The sequence below is a fragment of the Oncorhynchus mykiss genome, chromosome 7 (assembly GCF_013265735.2).
Source record: "Oncorhynchus mykiss isolate Arlee chromosome 7, USDA_OmykA_1.1, whole genome shotgun sequence".
Classification (NCBI taxonomy): Eukaryota; Metazoa; Chordata; class Actinopteri; order Salmoniformes; family Salmonidae; genus Oncorhynchus; species Oncorhynchus mykiss.
In genome coordinates, this window is record NC_048571.1 from 56,712,153 (window position 1) to 56,721,653 (window position 9,501).

The 9,501-nt window shown below is 45.9% G+C and overlaps 2 protein-coding genes across 15 annotated transcripts in view; one reads left to right on the forward strand and one right to left on the reverse strand.

Annotated features, from left to right (window-relative positions):
- Positions 1-4,661, forward strand: part of ppfia4 (PTPRF interacting protein alpha 4) — a 110,922-nt gene extending 106,261 nt beyond the window's left edge. For 11 of the 14 annotated variants that reach the window (XM_036983587.1, XM_036983583.1, XM_036983579.1 and 8 more), the window contains 4 exons: positions 2,090-2,158; positions 2,297-2,483; positions 2,752-2,847; positions 3,031-4,661. In XM_036983587.1, coding sequence (XP_036839482.1) covers positions 2,090-2,158; positions 2,297-2,483; positions 2,752-2,810 — 315 coding nt within the window. In that variant the 3' untranslated portion in view covers positions 2,811-2,847; positions 3,031-4,661. The remainder of the gene's footprint in view (positions 1-2,089; positions 2,159-2,296; positions 2,484-2,751; positions 2,848-3,030) is intronic. The other 3 variants (XM_036983584.1, XM_036983580.1, XM_036983578.1) reach the window with 2 other exon arrangements.
- A 62-nt stretch (positions 4,662-4,723) lies between these two features.
- Positions 4,724-8,035, reverse strand: myog (myogenin). The gene is given in 3 exon segments (NM_001124727.1): positions 4,724-5,761; positions 5,856-5,955; positions 7,463-8,035. Coding segments are annotated over 3 exon segments (765 nt in total). The 5' UTR covers positions 8,003-8,035; the 3' UTR covers positions 4,724-5,636.
- Between the last annotated feature and the right edge of the window lie 1,466 nt (positions 8,036-9,501).

The window sequence follows — 9,501 nt, forward strand, 5'->3', positions numbered from 1 at the left end:
GTCAAATTCCCTGTGACCGTTGGCATTCAAAACTGCTCAAATCAATGCTGCTGATGGGTAGTTTACCAAACGCTAATTGCCTGGTACTCAGTGCTCTATTGTCCCTCTAATTACTCTCTAAACACTTCATGGTTAAATGTGAATAATCTGAATGATGAGGACAAATGATGATGAGAATTAGGGCTCCTGTTTGGAAATGGACACGGAAAGCACCGGAATATGCATAAATACATTTTTAAAACCCGTTCTGAAAGGACCTACAAGACAACCGGTCCGATCTGAGTGAGGGAAGCAGCAGAAAAGCCCATTGTTTCGCTACTTTATCAAAACAGAGCTGTAGAGAAAGGGAGAGAGAGAGAGGCACAGAGCGAGCAGCTCTAGACTATTAGGGAGCAGAGGCCGAGTGTGTGTGTGTTTGTGTGAGTAAGACACTGGAGGCTCGGAACACCAGAGCAGGCATGGAGGGAGAGACCGCAACCACTGTTATCGTGCGCTAGACTAACTTCTTGCTAGTTATTTATCATTCCATCCGATTACATAGTACCTGACTTGACTGCATCAAACCGAGAGAAACTAGGTTTATTGAGGCTAGCCATAACGTTACTGCTGTTCTCACTGTCCTACAGTTGGCCTACACATAATAGAACGGACGTCCCCAGTCAATGATGACATAATGGGTGGACTTGTAGCCATTTTGAGTGCACCCATTGGAGCAAAGCAGGAAGTATACATTCCATTGCATGAGCCACATTAGTTAGTATTATTTGAATGAACATTCTGCATTACAATATAAATTATTGCACCACAATACCAAGCAGCCTTTGCGAGTGTACCCATGAGTTTACCAGTCAAATGTCTATGGTGTGGAAGCCCGGAGATGCTAAACATGTTTATGTTAAATAACGGTCAATTACTGTGAGACCGGCAGTCATTTGCTTGACAATTACCTACCGGCTGACAAAATGTCATGACTGCCACAGCCCTAGGAGTAACGCCAGCTGTCTATTTAAGTGATAATGCCAGAAAAGCTGGTGTTTGGAGGATATATTGGCATGGGAGTTCGTCTCGGGCCGGCAAACCATGCCAATATATCCTCCACTGGCTTCGAAAACATTATCACTATTATACAATGGGTTAACAACATTTTCAAACAATGATTGACATATTTTAATTAAACACTTTATTTTGATAACTTTTGTCATACTATTTCATCCTTCCACAAGATATAGTCCCGAAACAAATCTAGGGTTGCTACCCAAGCCGGCTGGTCATTCGTTCTATTGGTTCGGTTGCCATTCTGGCTGGAAACATTCTTATCCCTTTGCTTGCTAGCTAGCCAACTACGACTTACTTAGAGTCACGCCAATCAGTGAAGAAAAATCAACAACAGTAGTTGCATTTGTTTAAGTTGTTTTCTAGTGACATTTATTTGGATACAACCATAACAATGAGCTAATTAGGCACCATTTCACCAGGCATAGAAAATGTGCTCTCTCGTCAGGACGCTGTTGTTCAGAGGAGCTAGCCAACAACACAGCTAACACAATAACTTCAATCTGAAGCTGGGAAGACTGCAAACTAGCTGCATTTGGTTTCGTTTGACCCTTTTTCAATTGACATTTCTTTGTATATATATCCATAAAAATGATGCCAGCTGATTCATGATTTCGACTGGCTGAGAAACGCTGCCTGCCTTTCTCTTTCGTCCCAACTCTTGACCCACTCCCTACACGTTCATTACTGTGGGACAGTTGGAGATCAAATTTGAAAATTGAAACAATGTTGCAAATGTCGGAGAGACAGACACTAAGGTTTATACAAATCTCAACTGTTGTCTAAAAGAAATGTGAGATAATGTCTAGATGCTTTTTATAGTGGAGATAAAGTATATAGATTGCCTGGCTGGGCTGATGAGACAGTGGATTGCGCTGTCAGATGGAACAGAGGCAAAATAGGCATTTTACCACTATAGATTTAGCCGGTGATAACTTGTGGAATAGACGGGATGGATTGCACTTTTAACCAGCATTCAGGATTAGACCCACCCGTTGTATAAATGCTGTATAAATGCTGTGTGTGTGTGCGCCAGGCTCGGCAGGTTCTAGAGAGAGAGTTCAACAACGTCCTGGCTCTGGGCACTGACCGCAGACTGGAGGAGGTGAGTAATAAGGATATAATGGACCCACAAGTGTTTCAGTTTTGCCGTCTTCCTGTGAAATATGGATTCTGTTTCTTTATAACCACTTTGACTGCTTTTACATGGCTGTTTGTTTGTTTACTTTCTCTCTCTGTGTAGAGTGGGGATGATAAGACGTTCCGCCGCTCTCCATCGTGGCGTAAGCGTTTCCGAGCGCGGGAGGGAGGAGGGGGAATGGGCATGATGGCGGGCTCCATGGAAACACTGCCCGCTGGGTTCCGTATGCCCTCCATGTCCATGCCCCCATCCATGGCCCTGGTGCCCAGGAAACAGCTGCAACCAGAAGGTGTGTGTGTTTGGAAAGGGGTACTGTGAGGTCGTAGTTAAATGAATTGCAGTCGTGTGGATGTGATTTGAGTGTATTTTGCGATTCACTGACAATGCAAGCCCTAACAATAACAGCCACAAAATGATTTCATCTTAACGCTTGATGTGTGTGAGGGCATTTATGCGTGTGTGAGTGTGTGCCGGTCTCTTTGCTTTGCCTGTCTCACTGCACGCTGTCTCCTCTCTGTCCCGCTCGGCCACGCCCACTTCTGCCACACACTGTCTAGCTCCTCCCCCGGCTCCCCAGAGACTCGACCCCTCTGCTGTACGGACGTACTCATGCTAACTCCACTCCACTTACTAACAGGAGCTAACGTTAACAGGTAAGACATCCTAGCAATGCTAACAAATGGCTAGGACCATTAGCCTATTCCTGACTGAGCAATGCTAACAAAAGGTTTAGGGAAACCTCATGCTAGTTCCACCCCAGTTGCCAACCCTCTCTCTCTCCCTCTTTCTTTCTCTCCCTCGCTTTCTCCTTCTGTCTTCCTTTGTATCTCTCTCAGTTTATTCCCATGACCTGTATGGACACATGCTTGCGGCCTTTCGAGAGTGACATGCCAAATTTGGGAGAGATCTTGACGTTAAGGGACCTGTATCCAGCGTCACCTCTCACCTTCTCCGTGGGACACGTGCAATTCGGAGGTGACCTCTGACTTTTTGACCTTTGAACTCTGAGCGTGCTCATTGCCACACTCGCTGCTGTAAAGGAGACTCGGCCCAGTTGCTATTCCCAGTAAACCCAGTACCCCCAGTAGCCTTGTTGTTGTGGTGTCGTGCTCCCGCATAGTCCTAATTCCTAATCTGTCGGTTCTAGTCCTAATTCTTTATCTGTGGGTTCTATTCCTAATTCCTACTCTGTGGGTTCTAGTCCTAATTCCGAATCTGTGAGTACTAGTCCTAATTCCTACTCTGTGGGTTCTAGTCCTAATTCCGAATCTCTGGGTTCTAGTCCTAATTCCTACTCTGTGGGTTCTAGACCTAATTGCTAATTTGTGGGTTCTAGTCTAACTCTACTCTAGCTCCTGGGTGTTTTCCACCTACACGTCGTCCCCTCGGTTATGCAAGGTATTAATCATTTATTGTCTCTCTGTAAATAAAATGGATGACATATGTTTTTTTATATAAATATATATAAATATATATATTGGAATTATTTATGGAGAATATTATAATATCATTGCTGTATGAAACCCAATGCCCTGTATTCGGTGGTGACTGTTCTATTTGTGTGTTGGACCTCTGTGTGTCTTATATGCTGTCAGTGTCTGGAGTTATATGAAGGACTCACTAAGCAGGGGCCTGTTACTCTATGTGATACTACTACTATGATTCTCAGCCACAGGTTCTTGGGTCCAGACCTAAACGGTTCAGTTACCTTTCCTGCCTTTTATCCCTACTTTCCTTCTCTCTTTTCATATCTCCTATCCTCCTTTCCCATCTCCTTTTCTCCTTTCCTCCTGCTCTTTCCTATCTCCACTTGTTTCCTTCCTCTATTTGACACTGATGTAGCTACCATGAGTAGAGTAGGTGATCCTGTAGATATGAGAGGATACAGGATGAGCTGTGTGTGTAAATGAAAGCAATAGGCTCCAATATTTGAGACTTAAGGGAAACAGCATGTTACGAAAGCCAAACCCTAGACTAACCTCCATGGATGGATGGTGTTGTTTTTCTCTACTTCGTTTCAAATCAAACAGTAAATTGCTGCTAGGCATCAGCCAAACGAAATCCTCACAAACAGGACACCTGACAGAGACAGTGATGATGCCATATATGGACTTTTCCCCTGCCGCCCCTTTCCTGTCCAGTTGCCATGGGGATGTGAAAGTGGCCAATGATGCTGCCCGAGCACTAGCACGTGTTGTGTGTATGACCTCCTCTCCTCCAATGAGAGAGCTCTGTCAGTGAACTAGTGAAGTGTTGGATGGGTGTATTTCTTTTGATTTTACAGCCAATGTTTTAAAGGTGTCTAAAAGATGTAATGTGTTACTGTGGCAGCTACGAGTACTGTGTGTGTATTTATTCCAGGTGTGAAATGATGCTGACAAATCAAGATTTTATTATTTGGCTATTTAAAAAGTGTATTGTATTTATGACACTATAGACATAAGTAAAGCTGTTTTTTGTAAAGATACATGTTGATGTTGTGTGTTCATTTTGAGGTGATGGTTGGTTAAGACGTTAACTGCGGCCAAGTATTGAAAATGGTCTTTAATGCAAGTTTAGACAGAAACATCACTTCTTGGGACATCTACAAATACACAACAATCTTTATTATAAAACTCAAAAATAAGTTAGCAAAAAAAATAGAAAATAAAATAGCAAAACCACTCTGTAGAAAACGGAACGTATTTACATCACTAGCATTCATTACCAGTTTAAATTAAGCAGATGCATTGGTCAAAACTGCCATGGTACATATTGGCCCCACAAATAATAAACTAATGTTTTTAAGCATAACACACGCAAACAGAATGCAAGATAGATCAGGGAAAGATTTAGAAAAGGAGGAAACATATATTTTTCTGCATTAAGTCAGGACAGAAAACCATAATTCTCGTTGCTCCTTTCCAGTGGCACTTAGGGCCTCAGTTCTAACTTGAGATCCACACAGGGAACTGGATTTTTGTCCTAAAACATGCATAGATTGATGTCAGTGGGTTCTCAGGTTAGGATCTGACCCGTAACCTACTGGTAGGGAGACGTGGACCACAGGGTTTGGTAGGTAGGGAATAAGGCCTCAGGCCTGGAAGAGGTGTGAGGGCTTTAGGTTAGGGCCAGGAGTTAGTCCTGGAAAAACCTCCTGGCCTATGTTGGTGTGTATGGTGTTGTATGGTGTGTGGGTGTGTATGGTGCTGTGTGGTGTCCAAGTGCTAGCTTGCAACTAGCTGGGACACACAGGGCCTGGCCTTCTTTCCTCCCTTCATTGAAGTAGTCACTGATCTAACATGCTTGGATGGTGGAGTGTACAGTAGGTTTTGCTGCATAGCTTTCACCTATCCAGTTATATCCCATCAGTGACTACCTCCTCATGGAAGGGAGTAAAAAAAGATGGTTTGTGATGTATTGGACCTGTTAACAGCACACATGTCTGTCTGCTGCTCTGGGTTTATTTGGGAATGTCCACAGGTACAGGGTAGGCCAGCGGAGCCCCCTCTGCTGCTGTGATGCTGTCCACGATGGACGTCAGAGAGCGCAGGTTAGTCTGCTCTGGAGAGTCTGCACTCAGGAGGTCTAGAGAGAGACATGAGAGAGAGAGCGTCAAAACAGCTAACATTTTCAACAAGTTCAGGGTGCATTGCTGAAATGTAATACATTGTGTGTTTACCCTCGTTGCTGTAGCTCTGGGCACAGTGGTCTGAGGTGTTGCTCCACTCTGGGCTGCTACAGCAGGTGCTGCCTGATCCCTGCTCACTCGACGACGACACCTGTTACCATGGAGACAAGGCACTGTCATTCACCCCGCTTTGTGTGACACGTCACGCCCCACCCCACACAGACGATGCCAGTGACACACACATCATCTCATTCACAACTATACACACACACTACGCTACTCACAACGACAAACACACACTATTGACACTATTGATCATCTTTGTCTGTCGTAGCTAAGAAGCTGGTGTTGCCTGTCTCTTTTTCAATGATTCATCAACAAATTTATTTTTTTAATTGTCATTTAGCAGACGCTACAGCAGTGAGTGAATACATTTTCAGATTTTTTCGTACTGGTCCCCATGAGAATCGAATCCACAACCCTGGCATTGGAAGCGCCATGCTCTACCAAGTGAAGCACACACACTACACTACCCACAACTCCACTCACTACACACACAGCTTCATCAATTACTTTATGAATAATTGATTGTACTACTGTGTCATAACACATTATCCATTACAACTGTTTCTGAAAGCTGGTAGGTTAAGATGAAACTAAATCAAGATTAGGTGAGTGCTGTGTTTGAAGTACTTATGAGGGATACAAATGATGTATGTCGCATGTCTTTTAAAACAATAGCCATAGCAGCACTCCCAAGGGAATTCACGCACTCGAGGGTGAAATGTTTCAATATTTCAATATGTTTCAATGTTTCAACTCTAAGTGCTGTTCTGTCTGTGTTGCTAGTGGATGGTTTGATGAGGGCTCTGTCCGCAGTACTTGTCTATGACATTTGTCAATGAATGTAAGAGCTCTGTTCTGGAACTGTTCTGTTGAAACCTTGTATTCTACGAGCGGCGAACACCATATATCAGAGTTTACACACCAGACGTAGACCTACCCTCCTACCAGACTCACACTAGCACACACAGACATATAAAAAGCCTTTACAACTAACACACCCAACCGCCTCGCCTGCCTTACCTAAAGCACTGTTAATGCCTGTAGGCCTACATGTACTCAAATAACATTATTTCCTAAATGTTGGGGGTGATTATTCCCATCCATGTCATTTGCATCCGTTTCCAAGTCTCTGGTCCCTCTTTCTTCACTCCTCATTCCCTTCATCCCTCTCCAGTCTGCCTCTCCCTCTTTCTTCACTCCTCATTCCCTTCATCCCTCTCCAGTCTGCCTCTCCCTCTTTCTTCACTCCTCATTCCCTTCATCCCTCTCCAGTCTGCCTCTCCCTCTTTCTTCACTCCTCATTCCCTTCATCCCTCTCCAGTCTGCCTCTCCCTCTTTGACGCCTCTCTTCTACTGTGTCATTCCCTCTCTCACTTTATTCACATCTTTTCTCTCATTTAGCCTTTTCCTCATATTCTTTCTCTTCCTCCTCAACCACTCCCATTATCATGTATCTCTGTTAACCTCCCTCCATCCCTCTCTCCTCCCTTCTACCTTGCTCTTTCTCCCAGACCTCTACTGTAGGTTGGTGTGGTTCTTTCATCCCTCACTCCGTCCATCTCTTCCTCCCTGCGTTCCTGTCTCCTACTCACCCTGGGTTGAGCAGGTCCGGTGCGGTATTGTAAGCCCTGTGTTCCCTGGTCGTTCTCCTGCTGGTTGAGGGAGGAGACAAGTGCCTGCAGCCTCTCAATGTACTGGATGGCACTCCTCAGGATCTCCACCTTGGGCAGCCTCTGGTTGGGGTTCATCAGGGTGCTCCTCTTCAGGGCCTCGAATGCCTCGTTCACCTTCTTCAGCCTCCTCTTCTCACGCATTGTGGCCGCTTTCCGCCGGTCCATGGTCACTGTCTTGCGTTTGCACAGCTTGCAGGCCCAGGGTAGGCACTGGCCGGGGCAGTGGGGCTCCGGGTGGGGGGAGAGACCAGAGGGGGTTGCCTTGTCCTCCATACCTCCACCCAACCCTACCCCAACCCCCCCGGATAGACCCCCACAAAGTCCCATCATGGAACCCCCGCGCTCCTGGTAGCCCCCCTGGTCATACCCACCCGGCAGCCGGGACTGGTAGAAGTTGTCCCCCCCTTCGTAGAAGCGTTGGTCGGGGAAGAAGTAGGGGTTGGTCTCGAAAAGCTCCATACTGGTCGACGCTGAAGTTTAGGGGGCGAAGACTCTGGTTTGGTTCCTCTGGGCTCTACTGTGTGTGTTCTATAGGGGTGTTAGGTCTGAGTGTGTTGGAGAGAGTGTGTGAGTGAGCCTCTCCCACTTCTGGCCTGGGTTAGTGGAGAGAGGAAGATGTGTGGAGAACAACTGGTGTGGAGCAGCAACTGCAGGTTGGCATTTAAACCCTCTGACTGCTGCAGGATCAGAGGGTTAAATTTAGCACGAGCCCAGAGAAACCTGACACGGCGTTTAGCTGTTGCTGCACATCTAAACTTCACATCTCTGTTGGGCCCTGCTCTCCAGGGCTTCAGGAACGTGTGTATGTACGTGTGTGTGTGTGTGTGTGTTTGTGTGTATATGTGTGCATAGGAAGCTATGTCTATGTACTCACTCGCGTGTGTGTGCGTGTGTGTGTGCATGTGTGCAAGGTAGAGCGTCGGCCAATGGCGTAGTAGATAATGGAATGTGATCTGGTTGCCATGGAAATTGGTCTAATTACCTCAGATCTGACCATGGGATCAAAGATGGCTGCCTTAGTGAGCTATTCCCTGCCTCACGTCCCCCTCCACGACATCATACCTGAAGTCCCCTACCATACAGTCTACACACAGCTGTCACCTCCACTCTCAAATCCCCATACTCGATGACAGAAAGTATCACAGCAGCTTTTGTTGAAGTTATTAATTGAAGGAAAGTTATTTTGATTCATTCTGAAAATAAGGTATGAAGATGTTCAGTATGGATATGTTTGACTGATGTTTTATCTGTGTGAAGTTCATGGGGACATGGAGTTAAATCTCGACATGTTTTCCACATCCAATAGAAAGTCCTTATTATTTGGCTTTAAGCCCAAGAGAATGGATGGAGACACATAACTGGACACCCCTGAGTGACTGTGGGCCAATTCTCCACTGTCGAGTACAGTCTGTACATTGCCTGGTATGTGTCTTAACAGTGAGATTTACATCAGGTAAGATATTTGTGATGGCCTTGGTTGTCCTGACCCTGGACAGAGTGTTAGCCTAGCTGCCTGTCGCTAATCCCTCAAGACTCGTCTCACCTCATAGCTCACAGGCTAATTCTGACAGGCTTCCGTTCGGATGCACCATGGTCCTGTCTGTCCCTATCATAGCCTGTCTGTCTCTCTCATAGCCATGTCTGTCCCTGTCATAGCCCTGTCTGTCTCTCTCATAGCCCTGTCTGTCTCTCTCATAGCCCTGTCTGTCTGTCTCACAGCGCTGTCTGTCCCTATCATAACCCCGTATGTCTCTCTCATAGCCCTGTCTGTCTGTCTCATAGCCCTGTCTGTCTGTCTCGTAGCCCTGTCTGTCTGTCTCGTAGCCCTGTCTGTCCCTATCATAGCCCTGTCTGTCCCTATCATAGCCCCGTATGTCTCTCTCATAGCCCTGTCTGTCTGTCTCATAGCCCTGTCTGTCTGTCTCATAGCCCTGTCTGTCCCTCTCATAGCCCTGTCT